The 27725-nt window shown below is 37.5% G+C and overlaps 1 protein-coding gene across 3 annotated transcripts in view; it reads right to left on the bottom strand.

Moving 5' to 3' along the window:
* The window catches only part of LOC579971 (potassium voltage-gated channel subfamily KQT member 4), a 49692-nt gene that overhangs the window by 6799 nt on the left and 15168 nt on the right, over positions 1-27725 (bottom strand). For 2 of the 3 annotated variants that reach the window (XM_011671985.2, XM_011671986.2), the window contains exons 3-10: positions 14157-14253; positions 12328-12454; positions 8434-8609; positions 7529-7657; positions 6548-6658; positions 5016-5111; positions 2956-3050; positions 1937-2193 (exon numbers count right to left, since the gene is read on the bottom strand). In XM_011671985.2, the coding sequence (XP_011670287.1) occupies positions 1937-2193; positions 2956-3050; positions 5016-5111; positions 6548-6658; positions 7529-7657; positions 8434-8609; positions 12328-12454; positions 14157-14253 (1088 nt within the window). The remainder of the gene's footprint in view (positions 1-1936; positions 2194-2955; positions 3051-5015; positions 5112-6547; positions 6659-7528; positions 7658-8433; positions 8610-12327; positions 12455-14156; positions 14254-27725) is intronic. The other variant, XM_011671987.2, reaches the window with a different exon arrangement.

Genomic DNA, 27725 nt, shown 5'->3' with positions numbered 1-27725 from the left:
GGAAGGGATTGGGTATTGTAGAGACTAAAACACCAATGGCAATGAAAAAGAAGCTGTTGCTCTAGAAGACAGCTACAATTTTGTGATTAGATTGACAAAAAAAAACACCTCAAAATAGAACAACAAAATAATGAAACTGACAAAACAGTTAGTCAAATCAGAAAGATCCTTCTGAAAAGATTGAATATCTAAAACTCCACATCACAAAAATAAATTAGATTAGATTTGTCAAAGATAGAAGCCTTTAAAGATAAAGACCAGATCTGGTCATGCGATTGCATTGTGAAAGAAACGTTGTGGAATCGATCAGAAATGGTTGATCATCTAGCTTATAAGTATTGGTGTGTACTGCAAGGTTCTGGAATCATCAAAATGATAAGAAATTTGGCCCAGTCTTCGTAAATTTACAAGCACTGTACACAGAAAGATGTATATGGAACTATGCTATCTATCTATTTGGTCCCAATAGATAAACTTATTTACCAAATATATCAATTAGTAGGTGATTTCCCTGCAAAATTTTTATCATCATGTATTGGTCAAAACATATTCTTTCACATGATTGGTAATAAGAGCTTCCATTTCATTTTTTGAGAGGGGGGCGTTTCCAAAACTGGTCTTTACCTTTAACCAAACAAGGACAAAATCAACGCAAAAAAAGAAAGAGTTATTATTGCACATGTATACATGATAGTACAAAAAATGGTTTAAAATGGCAGCATATTAATAGATATATTAGTTGAAAAAGCCAAATCTGCATTGGATAGTAATTCACACTTGTTTATATCATTTTCTATTCTTTGTTAAATCTTTGGGTTTAATCTAATTTCTTAAAACCTACAACAGTTCATTTCATAATTATATTACAAGTTGAATTTGCTGCCCAGTAGAGAGCTCTTGAAGAACGTTGTGCCACTATATAATCTCTACACACCCCTCACCCCCAAACACAAAGACTCAAAATATCAACTTGAAAGGAAGTGAACTAGCAATACTAGCTATTTCAATTACATTATTGGTTATACCACTATTTCTATTCTGCACTTTTATACATTTAATTTTTCTTGAAACCTTAAAAGGAAGTAAGAGGGATATTGCCTCTGGTGTACAAATTTGCTGTGACAAACACTTATATTTGTTAAATAGTGTGTCATTCTTGAGCAGTCATGAATTTACATCAACAAATCTTTTTGATATCTAAATCAATTAATAACCCAACACCTTTTTCAAATATATTGAATCTCTTTGTACAGAGTTAAACAGGGCATGGTGGCTTTGTGGTTAGAGCGCCCGCCTCATGGGTTCGAACCCCGGCAGAGTCATACCAAAGACTTATAACAATGGGACTAAGCTTCTGTCTTCTAGCTAGGCGCTCAGCATATTAGATTGGAGTAGTAATAACATATTATGTTATGCAGGGCCCGCTGGAAAAGCAGTTTCATAACTGAAGTGGCTACCCTAGGTAAATAAAACGTTATTATTATTATTATGAGAGTTATTGTTTACAATGCAGATTTGACTAGAGAGAGAAGGCCTGTCCTCATCAGCTCGAGATTGCCAAATAGCCCCGCTATTTCTGAATTAGGAAATAATCCCGAAGTTACAGATCGCGTCTTCATCAGCTCTAGACTTGACCTCGAAACTTGAACCTCAAGCTCGAGATATTTTGCTCAGCGTTTGCGCCTCGTGCGAGTCTTCGGGCTGGTGAAGACGTTCCGGACAAATAGCAGGATATTTTGCAAACTAGCCCAAAATATCTTGGGATGATTATCTCGAACAAATATCCCACTAATTGCAACTACGAGCTGATGAAGACACAAATTAACTGGAAAATTAGCGATCGGGATAGTTCAAATAACAGGATATTTGGCAATCTCGAGCTGATGAAGACAGGCCTAGAGAGATAGAGATAGTTAAGGATAGAACAGCCAGACACCTTTGCCATGATGGTGATGATGAGAGTGGCGGAAACTGCGAAAGGACCTCATGGAGTCCTGCTCACCAAAGAGACCTCCGTGACTGCCGTTACTCAGCCTCACGCTCAGCATCGTCTTCTTCTCCTCGTGATCTCCGTCCTCACAGTCCCGGTCGGACTTCTTGAGACGTTCGCTGGTGCGGTGCATCATGGGGCTGTTGGCGGTGTTGTTGTTGCGTTTCATGGAGAGCCGAGAGATGAAGTTGTTGGACCTGAAGCTTTGGAAGATTTAAAGAATCAATATTTTGTTTAGAATTCTGTTTGAATTTTGTTTTTCATTCACTTAATCTGTAGAGGCATGCATCATACATTTAAAGGTACATTATTAGCATTTATTTACATATCAATACATCTTGAAGCTACAGCAAAACTTTGGGGTCATAAAATGAAGTAGATTATCAAGAATTACATTTGGCGAATATACACAAAAATATTTACATTCATGAATTAACAGACCCTGCATTATGAGATAAATTTATCAATTACATAGTCTGTTCTTTGAAAGAGCATTCCTAAACATGGAAAGGGGGTATGACCTCATTGCTCCTTGGCCCATTGTAATCCAGGATTATGCAATGTTATAAAAATAAAATGCATGATTGAGGAGGCGCGATGGATCAGTTGGTAGAGCAGTGGTCTCGTAATCCGGCGATCAGGGTTCGAAAACAAGGCGACGCGCTAGGTCTCTCGGAGCTGACCTAAAGCCGTCGGTCCTCTGGTTGCTTACTAACAAGCATTTATGCTTTCTTAGCAGTCAGGTTAAATGACCACCACTACACACTTCTTATTTTGATGATTATTCTTTAATTCTTTCTCTTTTTCTAAATGCTATATCGACTGCAGACTTAAAATAATCATGGTTTGTGTGACAAAGTTGATTATGACAGTCCACTGTGTGTCCCATTTGTTGACGAAGGCAGATACAGAGTTAAAGAATAAACAATATACACAAGGAGAAAAGCAAGAGGAACTTTATTTACCTGCCAGTGGTGGGGCTATGTACAGGTTTGATGTGCGGTTTCCAAGTGGCTGTAGAACTAGAGTTGGGATCTGCAGCATAACATCTCCACAGACACTGAAAAAACGATGCAATTATTAAACAAAATCAAGTCCATACTGAAACCTGGAAACTATTTGTATCAGCGAAACTTACAAGTCGTACTTGTTTTAAGACTTTGTGGCAATGAATTCATATTAGCAGGATAACAGACTTCAAAATAGGTCAAGAAAAAAGAAATTTTTCTGATTGATTCCACATCGTTTGTTTCACAATGCAATTGCATTACCAGAACTCAACTTTATCTTAAGGAAAAAAGCTTGTACACTCATGATCTTCAGCAGTGTATATCAAACTGTATTTATGAAGGAACAGAATGACTTATAGTCAACATTGCCCACTCCCCTACCCCTCGCACTCTTCCTTTCTCTGAAGCTCTTGATCGCAAAACCTAATAAAATGTCTTCAAAAAGACTGTAATTCATTCATGAGATGGAATTTTTACAACCTTTCAAGAATAACTCTCTTCACATCTATAGTAGATAGCAAACTTTCACATCAGTTTGAAGCAAATAAATAATGTATCCCCCCCCCTCTTCCTCCCCGCCTCCTCCCCCTCCTCCTCCTCCTCCCCCTCCCCCTCCCCCTCCCCTCCCCCTCCCCCTCCTCCTCCCCCTCCTCCTCCCCCTCCCCCTCCCCCTCCCCCTCCCCCTCCCCTCCTCCTCCCCCTCCTCCTCCCCCTCCTCCCCCTCCCCCTCCTCCTCCCCCTCCCCCTCCTCCTCCCCTCCTCCTCCCCCTCCCCCCGAAGCCCTTCACATAATACAACCTCGAAGAGAAAGATTTACAATATTCAGAAGGCATTTCTATACTGGTCATACATCAGTTACACCGCCAAACTGCCTCCAGACAGACTCTTTAATGGCCATTGGGAGTAATGTAATTGTTTGGACAGTCTGAAGTTGGTCTGATATCAGAAGTTGACTGGTTATGATACATAATTTCTTTTCTTCTAGAAGGCAATCAAAAAGCCTTGCTTCTGTCGGAAGGAACCAGATGCCACCACCAATGGGTAACTCTCTATAAAGGCTCTATTTATAATTTACCTCAAAATGAAATGTAAATAAATACATGACTGTAGATGGCAGCATACTAGCAGAGAGAAATTATTAGCTGGCCTTTGACCACATAATATTTTGTCTTTTAATCAAAATGATTGCTAGCTGAACTCAATATTGAGTATATGCGCAGCTCCTCAAATATCATTATTCATATGAGATATTATGGATATCTATAGGATTTGTTTGTATATTTTTGCAGTCATTTTGTCATGCTGCAGTCTCTTTAAACCTATTTTTGATTATTTTAGTTGGTTTAATGCTTATTGATCCGATAGGTTAAGACTTTCATCTGCATATATAATTATTTTAAAACTGTATCCATACATATCAAGCGTGACAAACCTGACTCTCAACTTAAGCCGTGATTCATGTATCTTAGAAAGATCGAAAGGCACATCGATGTTGTTTCAAGAGCTTCAATTTATTTTCCTTCATCATAATATCTTGGGTAAGCTTATGTTTTGTGGATTTTTTGACACTTTAATGCCTATTATATTGAAATTTCAATAGTCTGATCAGCATTTTGGTCATGTACATAGAATATTGTAAATTGCTTATTCTTTGGCAGTCTTTTTTTACTTCCGTTTCTGAGCATGCTTGGCCATATGAAGCGTGACATCTTCCTTGCAGACTAAATTTTACAGCCATAAAAAGACTTACCGTCTTCTGAACTATATCCATTTATTTCAGCATATAAGGTATAATGAAAAAAATGAAATTAAGTTTGTAAATTGTATTTTTTAGGTTCTTTATTGCTAAATATCAGTGTGAAATTTAATTTTGAAAAACCCAAAATCAAATATTAAAACCTGGGTATTCGCACGACGGTCGGGTACCGGGCGGGTCACCATTTCGACTCAGGCCTACTACATGTATATAGCCAGAGGTGTTTTAGAAAAGTGACCACACTAGAGATGAGTGTTACCTGGATGAGTTGTGCTGCTGGATGTCGTCTCCGAGCAAAGTGCTTCTGGCGTTGTTGCTGCTGGACTTGCAGAGCAAAACCAGAACCAAGGATACCCTGGAGGACGGCAGAATGAAAGAAAGAAAGAGACAAAAGTCATCAAAATGAATGCCCACACCCTGCAAGCATGGATAATAAAGAAGACCCTAAACTCTTTAAATTCAATCAATATGTCACTTCCATCTTAGTTTGGGTCACATTACATACTACAAATGATGTATTTGTTATAATTTTGTATTAAAGCCATAGTCATCATCATCATTTTACGAGGGGTTACTGACTTTCGTGCCATGATAAAACTTCCTCTGCCCACTTCTTGTCTGGAGTATCCTCCTCATTTAGACCAAACTTACTGCTTTCTTTCTCCACCATATCTTTTGATGAAATCTTTGGTCTCCCTTTCCCTCTATGCCATCCCCTTCCAGATCCCATGCTCTTTTCACAGGTGCATCATCTTCCCTTCTCAACACATGACCCATCCATCTCAATCCCTATCAACAGTTTGATTACTTTATTCATTTATTCAACTTTTGTTGGGGGGAGGGGGTAATAATTGGATCCTTTCCACTCAAATTTAAAACCTTTACACACATATACATGTAATAAGCTCTTAAGCTCTTATAATGTAACGCGTAAAAGCACATTCACAACCTAACAGGGCTCAAATTAATTTTTTGTCCATGGTGACTCTTCCAAAATAAAAAGCGCCCCCGTGAGCCTTCTCACGGGGGCTCTTTTAGGTTTGACGGGGGCTTTTTTATTAATAAAAATTTCCATTGAATTGGGGGTACCCATGAAACTCCTAAATTATTTGCTTTTTCATCATTATCATGAATAGCCGGCATTATTTTCCTCTTACAAGTTATAACATGCAGCTAATGGTCAGATCTCTTCCCTTTGTACGAAATTTCTGGTCCAAGCCCGTATACATTTGCCTCCTTTTTAATTTTTTAATTTTGCAATCGCCCCCGTGAGCACTCTGACGGAGGCGATTTTGTAGCTCACGGGGGCGAATCGCCCATCGCCCCCGTGTATTTTGAGCGCTGCAACCTAACACATATAACAACTCTTAGATACATGGAAATATTGCGTTGAAAGTGGGATGTATCCAGATTGTAACACATGTTTAGAAATCAGTAAATATGCTAAACAAACCTACATGCATGAGAAGTGCTTCAGAGCATGTTGTACTCTGTCGGTCTCTACACAAGCACGAGTAAACAACTTTAAAATTCATTGCCTTGTGATATTGGACGCATGGACAATCTTTCTCAATTTGTTTAGTCAATCAGCTTCATCAATGTTTGATTCACAGGGGGGGGGGGGAGGACTGAGTTCAAATTGAAAGTCTCAACAATTTTAAGAGTATTATTTTGATTCTACTTGTTTCTTTTTTACAATGTGTATGGGCTCGCAGAAAAGCAGTCTGTTTTGACCGATTGCGAGTTTGAATAAATAAATATAATACTATACTATACCATACATGTACTTACCGCAGGTAGAGCAAAGAAGGAAATCCCAATGATGGCAAAGATCGCTGCTGCTAGTTTCCCCGACCAGGAGTTTGGTGTTTTATCCCCATATCCCACTGTCGTCAGGGTTACCTACATGTATTAAAGATGGTATTTCAATGTTGATTATACTCTTCATACTGGGTTTCCAACACTCTATCTGTCTTGTTTGTCCATTTACTTTCTATTATCATCCTTTTACAGTCAAACCTGTCTATAAAGACCATCCACAGGAGACAAGAAAAGTGGTCTTTATAGGCAGGTGGTCTATATGTACAGGTTCCTTTAGTACATGTTTCAATGAGAAATCATTTTCAAGGGAAACCAAAAATGTGGTCTTTGTAGACAGGTGGTCTTTGAAGACAGGTGGTCACTAAAGCAGATTTGACTGTACTTGAGGCCTTGAGCCATGTTCCAATTTTCAAGAAGTTTAACCATGTAATCTTTTTTCCATGTGCATCACTTGCAAAGCGTACTATTTCTTGATTATTCAAAGCTCTAAAAGTATGGCAAATTCTTTCTTTCAATAGTCAATGCTAACTCCTAGTAGAAGCAAAACTTTTGCAAAACAATGTTTAAAATTGTCATGAATAAATCAAATCACAAATCTTGTACAGGGTACTAGTTATAAATACGTCATTGGGACAAATTTTCAGCTACTTTAGCTTTCTTAAAATTCATCAAACTACTAACTCCTAATTCTATTTCTACTTGTATCCTTTTAAATGTAGGCCCTGCATACAAAATAATTTTCTAGGAATCCATTCTATTTACTCTTCAGAACAAAACTCTTGTGGTCAGCCCTGTACAGAACATTAATACAGAGAACTTGGATCACTAAACTACATGGTGTTTTACCCCCTAGGAGTGAAGTAAAAAAAAAGAAAAAAGAAGTGAATTGATAATAGTAATTGCTCTATGCAAAACAGAACAGGACCAACAAGAGATTACTGAGGTACTCACCAGACCATACCACATGGCATCAGGTAATGTCTTATAATCATCATCGGGACTACCATGCTCCAATGTATACACTAAGAAAGACACTGAAATTAGGGCCAGGAAACCAATATACCACGTCGTCAGCAACTCCTGTAAAGATGATAAAAATTGGTGGCACAAAGGCACATTAACAAATCAATTTGGTTCAGAAAATATGGGAATGTTTAATTTTGGTCGTCCCAAAAGTAAAATATAGTTGCAAGTTCACAGCTAAAAATGTGCAGCGTGTACAATTTTAAAATCCTGTTAATAAAAAAAAAAATTAAAGTTGATGTTAAAGATGAAGTTGAGTTCTGGTCATGCGATTGCATTGTGAAAGAAACGGTGTGGAATCGACCAGAAAAGGTTGATCATCTAGCATATAAGAATTTGTGTGTATCGCAAGGTTCTGGAATCATCAAAATGATAGGAAATTTGGCCGAAATTTGGCCAAAGTTTGGTACAGTTACAAACACTGTACACAGAAAGATGTATATGGGACTACACAGACACGTGGCGTAACATTCCTACCCTGGAGTTTCACGATGTTACATGACATATTTAGAATATGAAGGCATTTGAAGAGCCATGTTTTTCAGGGAACATGTCTTATCTGATGTTCTTCCACACTTAAATAAGAATGATAACGCTCACAAATTATTTTTCACCTCTTCCCAGAACTCAACCTTCTCTTTAACCTAACTTCAAATATCACTGGTAATACAATAAATTTGACAGCAGCAGTATAAAAATCTTCAGCCATTTTGCTCCTTCAAGTGACATATTTCATGAGAACAAATTCATAAGATATTGAGCTACTAATTAGTGACTAAATTATAAACTAAGTTTTTAAGCTTGTGCAGATAGTAAAAGATATGAAATCCAACCTGTCTATGCGCCCAGACAACGGAGCCTAGAAGTTTCCACGTGTTGCCGCGCCGATCCACCCGAACCATGCGCAGGATTTGAATAAAGCGAAGACCACGGAATGCTGGATCGAGGAAGGTTCCATTGCTGCTGCCTATGACAATGATTAACACTGATGCTATGACTACAACAATATCTGTGAAAAAGATAAAGGGAAAAATCATTAGGAATCCATTTCAAATGCTTTGACAATAAAGAGATATTTTTTCTACATGTCATGACTTCACTAAAACAGCTTTCTATTAAAGACAAAGAGTGATGTAAAATCGAAGCCAACATACCTACGTTGGTTAGCACAACCTATCCAGAATTTGTTTACACTGAAATATACATTTTCAAACAGGAAAGTATCGATTTACTGCTACTGTTCTCCATGGAAAAAATCTTAATAGACATTTTATTATCAAGGAGATGGCAGCCCGTTATAAAACATCTTTATTTGATGTAAAATATGTAAATCATAACAGATAAGATTTTGAACATGGACACATTTAAATATGTATTTTGAGGTTCACCTCCAGTGAAAGTCTAGTCTATTAAAGTGGGACTGCCCTACTTGTACGAACTTGCTCCCTCTATACAGCCAACAATGGCTTAGCGGTGTCTGTTGATCCCCCATGGTCCCTTTTTTCCTTATGTTAATTGAGAGCTGATTTGATGAGATAACCGCCTGCCAGTGACCAAGCAGGGAGGTCTAAATCCCTACTTAGCAAAAGTAGACTAACTGTAAATTGTTTATTCTTTCTTCCTTCTAAAATGTCTCATATGGCTAGTTGATTCCCACAGGATAATGCCTATTCAACAATAATACGTGGTTGAAATACAAAAGAAACCACCCTTGCTTGAAAACAATATGATCGGAAAGAGTTATAATGACCTAGCAAGGACTCTAGAGGGAGTCCTTCAGCCAGGTACGGATCAATCCTAAACCCATTTTGTGGTTTCTTGATGGCATGGTTGCCATGGAAACCTTCATCTTCAATCCCACATACCTGGATTTCCACACAAGGGACTCTAGTTCCTTATTTCAACCAATGGGAGACCCTCACCACTGCCATTCAACTTTGCACTAAGCACACAACCTTGCATCATCGTCCATACACAATAAGCCCCTGTAGAAAGTATCCTCTGCAAACCTATCACTTATCATGGCCATGGGAATGGACCCCTTGTTGAACCCATCCTCTTAAGATTTCTCAATTAGATGATGATGCAAGCTCTTGAATTATTCATCTCTCATCTCCCTCCAAAGCAAACTTCTTTTGAGTAATTTTGTAATACTTTTCATAATGGCTTGAAGTTCTATTTCAAGTATGACAATACAGTTGGAATATGATTGGGGAAGAGGAAAACGAATTTGAGGCATATTCATAATAAGACGAGAAATGAAATCCAATTTCATAAAAGAAATGCCTTTCATACACAATCAGGAAGACTTTACAGGAGGTTTAAAGACATTAAATTAAAGGAAACCTCACCCCAATAAACAACTATAGTTATTCTGAAAGATTTATTGTATTCTTGCTAACAAGTCTACAAGATTCCCCACCAAAGTGTATGAGGGAGGCACAAAGCAAGAACAATGTACAGTTTCTCAGCACGACATGGATATCGCCATTTTCTTGATAATGTGACGTACTATGCAAAGTTGTTTATCAAGTAAATGTATTCAAATCTACGGATGCTTCCTTCCCAGGTGTGTGTGGTAATGAAGCATTCCATTCACCTGCTATCATCCTTAGTACTACAATTGCCAGAACACAAAATGCATGAATGAAATGGTGCCCTTCTTGGGTGTAGGTTTCGCATAAATGAAATAGTTTGTCACCTGCTGTATTTTAGTATTTTTAAATAAATGAGTTACAATTAATCCCCCGTTATATATTTTCATAAAGCATGATTTTTCTCTCTTTAAAAAGTGTAGGTTTTGTTAAAGAATTAAAAAGGGCTTCAAACTAAAGCTTGGTGCATGTAATACACGAGTACAAGTTTGCCTGGTATGTCATATTAACAAGAAAATAGCCGCGCCCATATCATGAGTAAAAGGCATTACAACATATCAAGAATATCTTCATTCATATGTTATCTCTTGTACACTTTCAGCAAGGAATGTTATATATCAAAAAGCAGGAATACATCTCATCTTTCAGCATACCTAGTACATTTAATTTTTGGGGTGAGGTTTACTTTAAACTAAAAGAAAACTACAGAAAATTATACAAATGAAACTTGAAAAGAATAGTGTAATATCAAACAGTGTAAAAGTATCTGACTTGTAATAAAGCTTACTTTACGAGAGGAATTCCCCGAGAGACAAATTTTAATCTGATTGCTGATATCGTAGTAATGCCAGAGGAATATGATTTCAAACTGCTGCTATAGTTCCGTTTTCATATTAAAAGAACTATACTTTAGGGAAAAGAATTAACTACGGGATTTGGTTCTCTTCAAGTAATGTAATTGCATTCGCTCTGGGACTCCTACAACCATTTTCACTGCGGATTTGTGAAGATAAATAAAGATGGCTGGCAAAAGCTGAGAGCAGAGTAGCTCACTCAGAAACCTTGCCCATAGGTCTATATCTCTTAATCACATTGAGGGGACTTAGATCCGATTAAGGCATCGTTGTAATGTCGTTACGAGTAAAAGGATCACCAGCCTGATAGAAAAATAGCCCAGGGTGTGGAAAAGAAAATAGCTCAAGTTTTCTTGTCTCAGACCTGATGGTGACAAGCTGACAAATAGAAACCCTTCTTGACTATCGCTATGCAACTTGACCTAAGATTGCAGACTAAATCACCCACGCTCCGAAGAATAGAGCAGGATTAAGTGAGAAATAGCCTTTGGGATTAAACTAATGAGGCACTCAACCTGTAGACGACAGTCGGATCATTAAGCATTTCCGCTTCAAATTGGCAATTTTGGAATTCCTGTTTCCTCCATGCATTCTTAACCCGTTGGCTACTGAATTATCTAATTTCTATAAGCTTAACACAGGGACCTCGAGGTTCCAGTTGGCAAGGGGTTAATTACACCATCAACTTTAAATAAAACACAACAAATGCTGAATGGCATTGCACCTAAATAACCAGCTTACAAAACTCTATGATATTTCAAGAGGATACAAAGCCTAAACCTGAGCCTTCTACATGGACCGTGTTACATTGTTCCTACGCCCCTTTCATACCATCTTCTCCAGAGCACACGTAGTGATACTCTAGTCATCAACCAAAGAGTAGTTTACTGTTACTTACCGAGTATATAAAGGGGTCTTCTGATGAACCAGCCTTCTACAAGGACGGTGTTACAATAAACCTACACCCCTTTCATACCGTCTTCACCCCGAGCTCACCCGGCGATCCTCCAGTCATCAACCAAAGAACAGCTAGGTTACTGTTACTTACCGAGTATACAAAGGGGTCTTCTGATAAACCTGAGCCTTCTACAGGACTGTGTTACAATGTACCTACACCCCTTTCATACCGTCTTCACCCCGAGCTCACCCGGCGATCATCCAGTCATCAACCAAAGAACAGCTAGGTTACTGTTACTTACCAAGTATACAAAGGGGTCTTCTGATAAACCTGAGCCTTCTACAGGACTGTGTTACAATGTACCTACACCCCTTTCATACTGTCTTCACCCCGAGCTTACCCGCTGATCCTCCAGTCATCAACCAAAGAACAGCTAGGTTACTGTTACTTACTGAGTATACAAAGGGGTCTTCCTATAAACCTAAGCCTTTTACAAGGACGGTGTTACAATAAACCTACGCCCCTTTCATACCGTCTTCACCCCAAGCTCAACCCGTGATCCTCCAGTCATCAACCAAAGAACAGTTTACTGTTACTTACCGAGTATACAAAGGGGTCTTCTGATAAACCTGAGCCTGCCATAGTGACCTTGGTAGCGGCTGCGGCACCCCGCAGACCAGATACGAAGAGTACATTCTGTGCTCAGGATCAGGACAGCAATTATTTCCTACAAGATTTAAAATATCAAGAAGTTTTAAAATATAAAAACAGTGAAGTCGTGCATCGTACATCCTTAGGTATATATGACATTTGGAAAATGGATAATAGTCCTATTCATAAGCAATCATTTCCTACAAGAAAACATCAACAACAAAAAACAAAACAAAAAAAGTGAAGTTGTGCATCGTACATCCATAGGTATAACATTTGGAAAATGGATAATGGTCCTATTCATAAGCAATTATTTCCTACATGAAAACGTTTTTTTCTAATTTAAAAAAAGTGAAGTGGCGCATCGTACATCCATAGCTATATAACATTTGGAAAATGGATAATAGTCCTATAATGGTCATATACAGGGCTAAAATGCATTAGGGATTCATTAGTTTTCCACTCACAAAATCTTACTTTCATGCAAGGTGAACAAGAAGAACCCTGGTTTAAATTGAAAACCATCTATTTTTAATGTCATCAATACAGTGAGAGTTTTTATTACATAACTGTTACATTAGATGCTGCTTATAAGTATCTGCTTGCAGGGTCATGTAAATATACCGTAGGCTTATGGTTGCACCATATGAGAGAGAGAGGGAGGATTGGGGAGTCCTGAAAAGGACTCTTGGTAATCTTTCTTTCACAGACTCAAGAAAGAAAGATTACCAACAGTCCTTTTTAGGACTCCCCAATCCTCCCACCCTCTCTCACATGGTGCAACTGTAAGCCTACTGTATACCTTTTACATTATCATTAACATATTTCATATCATATTGAATGGACTAATAGTCCCCTTTCAAATACTGGAGGGAAGACAAATTCTTTGTCATCTATTAAACAAGAGTGTATTATATAATATTCTCCAATAAACCAGTTTGTAGATGTAAACTGTAAGGCGAGGCGTCAAAAATATCGATACCAGCAGGCTGCCGCCTCACGTATTGGCGCATCGAGGCTGCAATTACGGCCGAAGCCTGGCTGGGGCAATTATTTTTCTTTTATTAGCCCAGCCGGCTTGCGCCAGGCTGGGATCTGAGGCTCGGTTTCCATTCGAAAGGCGGCAGCCGGCGCATGCTTTTGAATGCCATTTCCTACCGCCAGCGGTAGCCGGATGAGCTAATTTAAAAAATGCAGCCAGGACGCACAAGTGCAGTTAGCTGCCGCTGGCTGGTATATTTATTTTTGACGCCTCGCCTAACCTGTATCTCCACATAGGGGACGTAAAGGTCTAGTTGCACCATATTGTAAAACCTACTGAGATGCTTCATACTGGAAACATGTTCATAAAACTGTCATGTATGAAATTATTGTTCATGAATGCATCAACAAATTCCAAGAAACATTGCTGGGGGTATTATTTTCCAAAGGGCAATCCAAAGCTTTCCATGAAGTACCTTTGTCACCTCTTGGAGCAAAGACATAACATGTGACCACACCCGGGGAGTGTTTCACAAAGATCCTAAGTCGAACTTAACTCTAAGTTGGACTTAAACATTATGGAGAGCTATTTGTAGCCTTAAATAAAATGTATTCAAAGTGAGAATTCAAGTATTTTAGACTTCATAAATTCCACATCACGAACATGAAATCTCCTTGATAATAGAAGATATGAATGATTTGTATCAACACTTTCAAAGATACTAACGGCTATAAACCATAATTGTTAAGTCCAACTTAGAGATAAGCTCAACTTAAACAATGGTGATTTTACTTACCAGTATAAAAACTATGTGGTTGCAGAGCATTGCTAGAGTAGGATTATCAACAGTGGCAACTATGCTTACACCAAGGCACGTAAAGAGTAACAGAAATCTGTAGGGAAGAGAGCAAATAAAAAGGAAACTATATGCTTAAAAGAAATTTAGACTGACATAAACTTTGAGTGAAATCGGCACTGGAGAAAGCATGTGAAAGATGAGAGACAGTAGCGTAGCGTGGAATCAGTCATTAGGGGTGGGGGGGGGGGTGGCACCAGCCTTCAGTTTACTAGATGTTTTAGTCACAACATCCTTTTAGAAGTTAAAAAGTTACAAGTCACACCAATCCAAAATACATCAAAAAGGATTTGTTTTCCATCCCTCGTATACATTGATGTACAGGCACATTTTTGCGTGAGAGCCGTGAGGGCCTCTTGCACAAAAAAATATACTATTCTGATCTCAAATATTTCCTGCAGAAAAAAGGGTTATAAGCATACTGATCATAATATTTTATTGCATCATTTTATTATGCATAGATGAAGACTCTAAAACAATCACACATAACAATACAATTATATATATGTAGGTTTTCATTCCAATGGATGCTTTGAATATTAACTTCTTTTATTCTTTTTCTTTTTTAGCAGATGTTTCTGCATTTATTGATAAATCAAATATAAAACATTTCAAATAACAATAATAGTACATAATATAATTGATTTACATAAAGAGTGACAACTTAATACACATGAATAAAAATGCATAATTGAAAGCTTGAAAGTATGGGGGTAAGTAAATATATTCAAGATAAATGCAGAGGCCAACTATCATAAGCAAAGATGCTTGATTCGATAGCAGCCGGGAAGGGGGGGGGGGTACATGGCGTTGTTATAGGAGTAAGTAGGTGAATAGAAAGTCACGTATAAAGATTTTGTTTAGAAAGTATCTGAATAAAAAGTTGAAAGAAATTAAAGAAAGAAAAAAAAATGTGCAAGTGTGTGCAAGTGTGTGCAAGTGGGTGTGTGCAGGTGAGGCAAGTGTTCGATTTGTATTGTTAATGAACTGGTCATAATCAAAACCTCTGGTCATAATCAAAACAACTTGCCACTTGTATTCAACCATTTTGAATAGAAATGAGATAAAACACCAAGTGATCTCAAATTCTCCTAAAATGACATTAAACGACCACACATGCCATTGCGCCAAAGCACAAATAGAGTTTCTGCAGAAATTGCCATTTATCACGACAGGCCAGAAACGGTTAAAACCCCAAGCATGCATGCAATTTCATTGGCATTTACTTTGCTTCTATACGGAGCTTGGTGTTTTAGCTACAGGTTGGGCTTTAATGGCTGCTGCATTAAAGCCTAAATACCCCTATAATGGCAGCACGGGTCACATTACATCTGCAGATAATTGGGTTTGGGGCTCACAATAACTCACGATTCTCTGCACTGCGATGATATTCGACACCTCACCACTTGGTGCGGGTTTAACCCTTTCTTTGCTAAGTGGAGGAGAATGATTTAATTCAGCCCCTTGAACACATTGTTTCAGGGTGATTGAACCATCTCTTCTAAATGGACACACAGAGAATTCAATATTCTCTGACCAGTTTCCATACCAAATTCAGTGATTCCTTTATTTCAAGATATATTTATTAAATTTCTATACAATATATATATTTCCACTCTAAAATGAAGTTTTGATTAAGGTTTGTTTTTGTTATAGGTTGTTGGAAATAGCTAGATATTATGTAAATACCTCAGCAAGTCTGACATTTTCTTATACAATATTTATATCATTTTCACTCTCTGTCCTCAGTATGGATTGTGTTGCAATGCAAGGTCCAATACTGTGTTCATCATAATTCAGTGAGATTATTATTATTATTTTTTTGCCCATCATCATTTTATCATCTATTTCAAAGTTTACAGACTAGATTTAATCGAACATTAGATTAAGAACCTAATATGTATATTATTTGTTTAGTCTCATAACAGAGATAAAAATGTATATATTTTGTAGTATACTGTTAGGTTTATTTCAATGAGAGGGAGAGAAAGAGAGAAAGAGAGAGAAGAGAGAGAGAAAGAGAGGGAGAGAGGGAGAGAGAGAGAGAGAGAGAGTGAGAGATTGCTCATGCAAATAACAAAAATCTAATTATTGAATATATGAATATTCCTTTTAAAAGAATCATTCCTTTGGCAAAAGCCAGTCAACCCAGCTACCCTGTTGAATACTAGAATTGAAGCCTACTGTGAACGGCCCTACATATGCTACACGTTGGGAGCAGGTGGAAACCTAGATTGGTTTCTAGCTTTCGAGGTGCTTTGGTGTTCCTAAATACAACCTCCAGTAATTGCACTGCAGATGCCTACTAACGCGTTACTAGCTCCCTCATCAATACACCTGACACATTGTGAGAGCTGGGGACATAAGGGAGATATCAAATTAAAGAGTGTCCAATTTTAGGAGTTTGACAACTTTCTCCTAGTAATTACATGCTGGTGTCACTGGCCACTGAATAATTTAAAGGTGCATACACTGTATATACTAGTCCAATGCAGGGGGGGGGGGGCACTGGGGGCATGTCAGAGAATGTTTTAGGCACAACATCATTAAAAAAACGACATAAAAAAGGTGATGAGACTATATTTTTTGCCCCCCTGCACAAAAATCCTTGATCACCCACTCCTCTTCAATATTTTTGATCATTTCGTCCTTGTTTTCACAAAGTGACGGTAGTGAGGAAAATCGTAACGCAAAGTGAATGCAATTTTCGTGAAAACAGCGACGATTTGATTATGCTATGAATTGAAAATGCTGGATTTCAAGATACATAGGGAAACAAAATTGTCAAAATATCTTTATCTAAATCATTTATATAATTTATATTTCTGTCCATCAGTAGGTGCAAAACAAATGGAGGGGGAGGGCCAAAAGTGCAAATATTGCATTTAACACCCAACTTCACTAATATGAAAGCCATCACCTGTGTTCATTTCAATATTTTCAGAAAATATCAGAGCATCTCCTCAAGACTCTTCTTGGGTAGCTTGAGACACCCCCCCCCCCCTCCCCCAAGAGAGAGAGAGGGGGAGAGAGAGAGAGAGAGAGATAGAGATAGAGAGAGAGAGAGGGAGAGAGAAGGAGAGGGGGAGAGAGGGGGAGAGAGGGGGAGAGAGGGGGAGAGGGGGAGAGAGGGGGAGAGAGGGGGAGAGAGGGGGAGAGAGGGGGAGAGAGGGGAGGCTTGAAAGACTACTTTTAACCATGATCACTCTCTACTCTATTGATAAAAAGTCTTCAGTGCTTTCTACCTTAGATGTGAAGTGAGTATAGACATGAGAAATGTATTTTACCATGGTATGGATGTGCTTGTACACGATTATCTATTCATAATTCTAATCAAAGGGAGTGATGGATAAAAATCATCCCTACATACAGCAGATAACCACACAAGTCTATGCCCCTATATTATTATGCCTTTGGACTACATTCCACCACAACAACTGGTGTACAGATAATTCAAATTCACAAATATCATGCCAGTGTAATGCGATGACTAATGCGATCAAAACACTTTCCTGACTTCCAAGTTGTCCTAATTAATCTGAATAGCACTCTATCATTAATCATCCCTTTTATGTCGCGCTCCTACACCAATATATTCCTCTTTGAAGTGAGAGATCTACAATAACAACATCAATCAGTATTCAAACACCGTTATTAAACACTTCCCCCTGTATACATCAAACAGAATTCTACTACGGTAAATTGACAAAACGTAGTGGTATGAAAAGATGCGTCCAGACTGCACAAGGCTGAATAGTGCGTGATTGATGTCAGTGAATTAAATGTTTTCATTTGACATAATGAATAAAATTAGGGGAAATATAAAGCCTTATCTAGGAAGTATATCTAAATACCAGCTCCATATTCCAATGATGTGGTTCTATATCGATGTAAAATATTTTGAATAATTTGATTATCAACAATTGTGCATCTTACATTCCAGACTCATCTTTATTTATGTGCCACTTCATTTTGCATAATTACATTAGGTGACCTTACATTCAAGAATTTTGCCAAATTATTTGGGATCTTAAAAAAAAAATAGATCTGTGAAAAAACATTTTCCAGGTTATGCATGTCAAAGAGAAACACCAGAGATGTTTAAATGCATCATCATCACCTACGCCAGGCAACATCTATACACATTGCAATAAGTACATCATTGGTAAACAGTGATTTGTTGTAACTATAATATTTCTCTATCCTTTCAATACAAAAGCTTTAAAGAAAATATTAATTCAACATAACTTTCAATAGGTTTGTGGCTGTCTGTCAGGCATAAATATATCGAAACATTTTTTTCCTTCCCCAGACCTCTTCTTGGTATTTTCAGGAGTATTCATTGCAATGATAAGCCCTCTTTGGGTCATACATGTTTGAAGGCAACAACAAAAATGACTTAACATCCTTCAGGGGTCTGTAAATAAATCATCTGCTCAGAGCAAGATGGGCCTTAATTCATCCCTTCTGGCTCCATACAGACAATATAATGTATCTAATCTCATCCAAGATCACAAAGAATTATGTGGAAGGCATGGCAATTAATGATATATACTTTCACAGAAAAAACGACTTTGTAATCCACACTTGAGGTTTTATTACAAATCTATCTATCTCACGCATTGATTAGAGCAAAGCTGTCTTATTGCTTTATATTATTACATTTCAAGGCCAACAGCATAGGGAATGAAAAGACAATGGAGAGGAGAGAAACGGGGTTAACCTGTAGGACGATTGGAAAATTAAGAAGAGAGAGAAGGATTAGGAAATGATGAAGAAGAAAAGAGCAGATCAATGACGCAAAGGAAAAGGAGGAAAGAAGGAAAAAGATAAAAGATGGGAGAAAAGGAAAAGAAGAAGAGAAAAGTAGAAAGAGCAAAGTATCTATATATAAAAACAGTGAAGAAAAGACAGAAGAAGAAAAGAGAAAACAAAGATGGATAAAGGCAACCAGATAGAAAGAAGGAATATGGCCAGACAAAAAGGAAATAAAGAGAAGAAATATAGGAGTGTATAAAATCGAGAGAAAAGACATAGAAGAAGACAAAAAGAAATGAAAGTTCACGAAGAGAACGAAAGTGAAATGAGTACATACAAGCAGTAAGCATCAGTCAATTTGCTTTTTGAGTTGACTTTTGCTGAGTAACCCAAACTCATCTCTGGGGGGTTAATACGTAAGGGCGATAGGCAGCTGCAGCGAGGAGTGCAAAGGGTCTTGGAGGGCTGGAAGAATTACAAGCTCTCCATCTCTTCATCTCTCATTCTTCAGGTTTATGGGAGTTATGTGTTCAGCAAATATGTTGATTGGTCATAAATTTTGGAGGGACAGGCGAGGATGAGGGGTACAGCGCTGGGTAGCTGAGGGGAACCAGGCAGATTGTAATACAGAAATCAATAACAGAGGGTCCACAGGGATATCTTGTCTTTATGGTAGAATTTAAAATATAGATATATGAACAAAAGTATGAGAGAATGGGCAGACATATAGAGAAAGTCACAAGGAGTGAGAGAGTGGGGGTCAAGAGGAGAGAGAGAGAGAGGGGGGGGGGGGGGGAGGGAGATGTGGGGCAGAAGAAGGAAAGCATCAACTACCCTAAGAAATAAAAGTATACATTCTCATAGTTAAAGGAATAACATGTACAATCAAACAAAAAATCTATTTTGAAGAAAATAGAGAAAGGGAAAGAATACTGGGTAACAGGAAAGAATTTTAAAGCTTCACATAATGATCAATTTTCTTACCGTGAAACATCATACAGTAGATAATAGATGGCTGGTATATACATGTGCTTCTTGCAGATGCACCATTTCAAGTGTTTTCCTAACTTCGGTCTCTGAGACCCCACTGAAAATGGCATATTCAAATTGGCAACTATTCCTGAGATCAAAGTTTATACTCCTCCAAAGTGACGAAGTCCTTGAGGTTGCTTGGTCCATCTTGGTAAATTATGCTCAAATTTTCCTACTGGAATATATAATTCTTCTTTTTGACATGTTGTATCCGTACAAAGCCGTATCAGAATCATTACTCTTCTGCGATTCCTGATTATTATAAGTCCTTCATTTTTCAAACATTTAGTGCACGAGGCAAGCACAGAATATGTTAGGAAACAACACAAAAACAAAAACAAAAACAACAACCCTTCAAGACGGGAGAATTCCAAAGGCTTCACAACCTTTCAAAACTATCAGCGCTGGTTACATCTGTAAACGATTGTTTACATTCAGTACATAACAAATTCAAGTGGGGCCTACAAATTAGCATCAAACCTTACAATGAAATGGACACTGCATCTAGCAAATATGCCTTCCTACCCAAACAACATGGACTGACCACTGTGACCAAAACCTCTTCTGAACCAATGAAAACACAGTCCAAGGAAACTGTAGAGGCCTCTAGAGCTGCGCCTGCAATCTGTTGAAAGAATCGTTCAGATCAGGCTGCATCTTCAGGACACATTGTTTGTAGTGATACGGGTGTTTTAAAACAATTGCATTCCTGAAAGATCCTGATGTGGACGGAGCAGACATGTGAAGAAAGACCAATGTGATGCTCAAGAATAACCACAAACGGCACTGTTACATCCATGCTGCATATGGTTTTACACCATTTCTCACACCTTCTCCCCAAAACTCAAAGGAGGTTACTAAAACCATGGACCTACTAAGAACCAACCAGAGTTCTTCAGTTACACGTTGGCTATATACTTGAATTCTATTCAGGTTCCTCAAGGCTAATTCACTTATTTACAAGCAAAAGATGTACAATTACATTTCAAATTGATGCACATATCAATCCCTTCCTTGATGTAGCTGACAAATGTCCATCTAAAAAAAAACCTGTGGCTAAAGATATCCATGTGTTATAACAGAAAGAAAGCTATATAAAGTAAAGTTACATCAGTGATAAAGCTTTACAAAACAAAAAAGGAACCAATGGGAATATATCAACAGCAAAGAGGATACTGCTCTTGGAAAATAACAGAAAAATACTGCTCTTTGATGACTAAAATTCCATGGAAAGCTTTACAGATGACATGTCACTGGTAACTACAATGAATCCCAAAGAAATCTAGATCCAGTTCTAACTCATAGAGATCAAAAGCACTGATTGCTAAATACTGTTTCAAAATATGTTATGTAGTGAGAAAAACACACAGCTACAGCATATCATCAACAGAGTCTGCACAGGGTTTAGATGATTCAAATGTAAACAATCATACAGGTAAACCATAACCAATATCTTCTGATCCAAAATCCTCAAGAAAATCAAACACGTAAGTGAAAACACAAGCGCATATTATTCCAGGAATAACAAATGGAGAAATCACCTTGCTCCAAAGTCTTGGAATTTCAACATGGCTGCATGACTTATTGACTAGTATGGGGCATTTGTATTAAAGTTCATGTCAAGGCCTAGAATAATGAAGGGTAATGGAATCTATGGCACAGTTTGAGTAATACAATCATAGCCAATACAACCTGGTAACTATATTGATTCCAATTAAGACAACTGTTTCCTACTGCGAGCGACTAACATCAAGCAAAGTGAAAGTGTAGTAGAGTAGGCTATAATGTAAACCATATTCATTGTGTATAAATCCCCATGCTATAATGCTATCCAACAAACATTGGATGTATATACCACAAAATAGAAATAAGAAGTTAAGAAAATAAAATTTCTCTCTCTCTCTCTCTCTCTCTCTCTTGTTTCAGTTTAAATGAGCAAAAAACTTTCATTCTTCTCCATCAAACCACAAAGAGAGTTTAAATAACTAATGTCAATTCACAGCACATATTCTTTATAATGAGTAATGGCTGTGAATAACTTGCATTTCTTTTCCAAACTTGTTCTTTTTAGGTGAGAGATCTGTTAGATCCTCCAAACTCTTTCTAATTCAGTATGTTTACAACAAATAATTTAAATTTCAGACATGCGTCTTACTTTGCCTCTGATTCATTAATCTTTAAAAAAGAGCATAAAATTAACCAATAAGAAAGGATTGATAACAAAAAAAATCTGTCAGCAAGTAATAATTGTTTGTATAATCACATTTTTCCAAACCCCGTCCAAGGACAACATGGGAGTAAAGATCCTTGTCAGTGTCATTGTCACTTTCATTGCCTACAATCATTTAAACAAAGGTTGGGGTGAGCTATCTATCTGCTATGGTACCCAATCAGTGGCGCTGACATTGGTTTGGTTTTGTGGTTCACCACATTGACAGGTAGGTCAGAGGAGAGAGAAAGGTGTGTCTATCGGAGATTATGCACCCCCGTAGGACAGGTACGATGGCTGGACACGGCGGAGTGATTGTGACTTATTTACATCACAACACATCGACAAGGTGACCCAACATTTTGCTTCGGAGATGTTTTGCTCTGGCATTCATTTCCTCAAAGAAAATAGGTTTAGGGTTAAGCTGGTAAGGTTCATTTTGTCAAAGAAAAAGAGTTAGGGTTGTGGTTCGGGCTACCACCATGTTTAAAGGGAAAGTCCACCCCAGGATTTTCTTTAGCTGACGATATAGACCTAATAATACCATGAAGAATGATACAAGTCTCATTAAAATCCATGATCACATAACGAAGATATATCGACTTTTTGTATCGAAAATCAGCCGTCCGCCATATGCAATAGCGTTACATGGGCATGAAACGATCGCCAAAAAATAACCGATAGTATCGAAATTGTGACGTTTGTTGCGAGCTGCCTTCTTATTTCGCAGACATTCACTTTCGCTCGCGGTACACTGTTATCGCACTGACACGACGAATCATGGTCTTTTGCCAAGCAATAGGTTGCTATAATGACTCCTCTAGGACAAAGGGTAAAAGTTTTTACTCAATACCGGACCCCGTGAAAGAACGGGAAAGGTGTGCAAAATGGATTGCTGCGATGAAATCCTCAAAGATGATGCTATTCCTACCATTTTCATACATCGAGGACCGGTTAAGATGCGCACATCAAGTGAAAGAAGGATTTCTGGAAGACGTACTAAACAGGTTAGTTATATTAATTATCTTTCCGTTTTATAATTTCATTTTACCGGGCTTCAAGAATCAACCTCCCGCTGTATATTTATACTGTGCAGCACGCGCGGTTGTCGTCGGCTAGTGCTAGCTGGTACCTTCCAATACTAGCGCTATAAGCTAGCTTCGCGAAGCGATGGGATGGTACCTAGATATATGTGTCAAACAGCGTTTCAATTTGATTCAAAATAATACTTGTGATCGTAGATTAAATGTACCTTCATGAATTTAATAATGTGAAATTCTCAAACTCACACGTAGCTAGCTAATGATACACAAACTTTGATTATTGGACATTAATTGTAAGAAGCTATCTGGATTTTCCGTAGATACAGAAAGCCGAAAGTTGTTTACAAATGTACGATGCACGCACGTACGCGTGCGCATTTGACGACGAAACCAATTTTAAAATTACACAAGTTTTGTTTTGTAGACTCTTTTTAAAATGTATTGCAACAGTTTGTGAACGTTAATAAATACAAGTTTATTTAATAATTATTTTTAAATTACATATAAGTTTAAAAGTGAAAAACAAAATGCTATTAAGCATCTTACAGATCAATATTCCTGTACAAATTCACCGACCAATCAGAATACAATAACGGCCAGCTCGCAAGATACGTCACACCACGGCGGGTCAATTCACAAAATGGCGATCCCCAGTGACGACGATCACAGGGAGAATGCGTATGTTTCAACTGTGATTCTACAGCTAAATCCTGTCTTTTCTAAAAAATAAATGAAATCATCTTACATGAAATTTTATGGAGATTTCGACAGTATAAAGAAATTTCTGGGGTGGACTATCCCTTTAAGGTTAGCTCTAAGGTTTAAGGTTTGATGTTTGGTGCAGGACTGAGTATTCAAATTTGGCTGGAAATCAACCATGGAGCAATGGCATTCAAAGTGACAAGTACCCCAGGCTTCACTTTGTCAAAGATATCGGACTAGGTTTAGGAATACTGTTTGGTCCAGACTACAGGCTAGATTACTCACCACAGATTTTCGTCTCACCAGAGTCTTAGAACCAGTCAAGTGAAGTGTTTGACCTGTACATCTTCATATCGGTTTTCAGTGATTTTTTCAGTAAAGTTTTTCAAAAATCTACATGACAAGTTACGTCAATAAATATCAACTGCTACTGATATAATTTTGTCTGAATGACTTTAAGTCGATGATCATACAATTGTAACATCTTTTAAAACACAACTTCTTTTGCTATAGACAAAGCCTTAAAGGTTTATGCTAAAGTACACAAATAACCTCCCTGTGCCACAAGGTAATCATCTTGGGATAGATATACCAAAGATGTCAAGATTATTAAAGTGTTTCCAGTGCAATATTGATCTATACCGGTGTTAAAAGGGTTGTTATGAAGCTAATCAAGACTGGACATGATGAATTTCACAAAGCAATTGTGTTGCAAAAAGCTATTCTTCCGTCGTCGATCGATGCCTACTGTTTTGTGCAAAACTGCATGCATGGCAAATAAGTACCCGTGCAAAGAGGCAAAGAAAGCAAAGAAAGTCTCAACTCCCTTCTGGCTCTCAGCAGAAAGACCCATCATCTGGGTGCACAAGGCAGAGTACCGGTACAACTAACAAACCAGTAGCACACCTTCCGCTCTTTCAAAAACAGTTCATCGAGGTTACATCAATATATTTGCTGAAGTCATGTTTCTTTCACATACATGAGTAATCATTTGTCATGGCATTGTTTGTTAGGTAAAGACAGCCAAGGCTGGGGGCCTATTGATCAGGGCAATATTAATCATAATTAATCAATATCGATCTACTACTCAAACATGGCCATGCTTTCAAGAGCAGAAATTTACATGTTGAAGGATAAAGATGAATTTGAGTCATCATTCCTTTTGTAATCGAAACATGGCCTTGCCCTACAGTTGCTTGATGTAATATGGTGTAGCAGGAAATTATTTGTTCGTAAATTGAGTCATCACCCTTTTTAAGTACCATTCATGGTATTGGAGAAAGTTTTGTATCATAATCACCTACTCCAAAAGTTAATCTCAACTCTTGTCAAAAAGTAACATAGCCAAACATATATATATATATATTTTTTTTTACCTTATATTTATTTGCACATTAGGGAATCAATGGCAGTAAGCAGTACTTTGACAACTTGACTTAAAGAGTGTTAATACTACAGGGCCAGAAGGGATTAGACCACACAGCAAGGTCACTGACAGGTGGCTACCTCATTAACTCAGCTCTCAACTAACATAAGAAAAAGAGACACCGATTGGGGAAGTTTTCTTTATAGAGGGAGCAAGTAGCTATAAGTAGGACAGTGGGGCTTTAAGCCATCCGCACTATCACTGGGATGTATGATGGCTTGTGTTTCACTATGGCTTGCCACGCCTTCCTATATTCTGTCAGCTTAGTGGCTTTAGTCAGGGAGTCAAGTTGTCTGTTGTCTTTGACAATTTAATAACTTATAAATTGGATGTTTACTGTAGATCATATATGTTTATAATTAGCATTTATAATATTTCTTCTGATGTCTTTTATCTTCATTTCCATACCCTTCGTTTTTTATGTTATTTGTGTGTTCAGATTGTACTTATCAAGTCTGTAAATGTTTGATATACACTATTTTTACTGTGCAGGGATCTTCGGGAAAGCAGTTTGTTAATTGAAGGGGCAACCCTGCGTAAATAAAACTGTAAATAAATGAATATCCCTCTTCAAAATGTGTGACACTTTCTCTTTCACAACACACTTTTACATATTATCACTGTACTTTTATTAGTGGTTCTCCCTCATGACACTCTGCTGTCACAGCTAATTTGGTCAACAATGAATATAGTATTACATGAGTAAATGCCCTTCTGATGTTACAATTTCAAAATACTCTAGCATTTTCATAAAATCCAAGTCAATCAACAAGGCTTAGCGTTCAACATGCGTTTATCTATGCTAGCTTGAGTTGGTAAGATCTGCTACATGTTGCGTAAGTCGGGGACTGCAGCCCCGGCATACCACCTATGAAGATAGGAATGCCCACAAGTGGAGCTAGCGGGTGGCGCTAGTTAGGAGCAATTTCAACCCAGTGGGACATGCTCACTTATGCTATTTCTTCTCCTCAGTGAATCTCAACTAGCTTCACATCTCTTTACATGACGGAGGCACAAGCCCTGGAACAGACTAGTTCATAAATGTAGTCAATGTACAGTGATTCTTTCTTTCAATGGCTCATCTCTTGAGAAGGGCCTTACATCTGTATGAAATGATAAGAGTATAATGCCCTTCTAGCTCCAAACAGATTGGTTATTTTAATTCACAAAATTGTGAAGTTCTTCTGAAGTATACAGGTTTAATGATGTGTATTTGCAGCCTACATTGCCCATATTGTAATATTGCTCATCCCATTTTTGTTAAAGCAAAAACTTAGTACTCAAAAGTTCAAAACAAATTCATGAGTTGTGAATTCATAAAATTGTCATCTCGAAATAAACAATGAAACAGACACATATCCTTCATGATTGTATTTGTGGTACATATTTATAACTTGATGTGTGTAATCAACTTGAAGATTTCATGTTCAACTTTTTGTTAGAAAGTCTGTGCACCACTTCATGTTTCGCAGAAGTCGTAGTAACAAATTGATATATCATGGATGTTTATATTCTTTTCTTTTGAATTCATTGAGTGATGTTTATCATTCTGCATACTGGATGAAGACATCAATAAAAAAAAATAATTAAAAAACAGTAGCGCAGTATGGTTTAGCCTTTAACGTGCAGAACAAAGTCAGCAGATAAAAAACATCATATATTATAATACGAGTGATAAGCAATCAGCATAAAGAGCCCTTCTTCTAAACCCCCTAACGAGACACTGTTAACAATAACATGATTAATAGCACTTCACTTTATTATTACATCTACAACTGACTTATTTAAATGGTAAGGGAAAATCCCTCTTTTTTTTGACAACTTCACTTGAGCTGCATCAAACACTGAGTTTCAAATTACCAGATGAAATGGATAGGAAGAGATGGAACTAGGTCGGGTTGCTTTACTGAATTCTGTATCCTGGCCATAATAATGATAATAATAATAATAATAATAATAATAAGATATTTGTATACCGCAAATTGCAAATTGCCTCTAAGCGGTTTAAAAGAAAATAGCTGATAAGTAAAGGAAACAGAATTTGCATTAAAAATTATATCAATTTAAATTACCATTAAAACTTTGCAAATGAAAATAATACATGTACATAATTACAAATCACTTACAACCAAAATACAAATAGTTCATAAATTAATAGTATCCTACAGTAATCTACACAAAATATATTAAAAGGCAAAAGGTCAAAAGAGCTATTCAGGAACAAGACTTAAAGAGATGTGTTTTTAGCATTGTTTTAAATGAATTTACAGAGCTAGCATTGCGAATTTGAAGGGGAAGATTGTTCCAAAGAAATGCAGCTGCATAAACGAAAGAACGTT

The sequence above is a fragment of the Strongylocentrotus purpuratus genome, unplaced genomic scaffold (genome assembly GCF_000002235.5).
Source record: "Strongylocentrotus purpuratus isolate Spur 01 unplaced genomic scaffold, Spur_5.0 spur5_scaffold_7, whole genome shotgun sequence".
Taxonomy (NCBI): Eukaryota; Metazoa; Echinodermata; class Echinoidea; order Camarodonta; family Strongylocentrotidae; genus Strongylocentrotus; species Strongylocentrotus purpuratus.
This window is presented reverse-complemented; position numbering and strand designations above follow the sequence as displayed.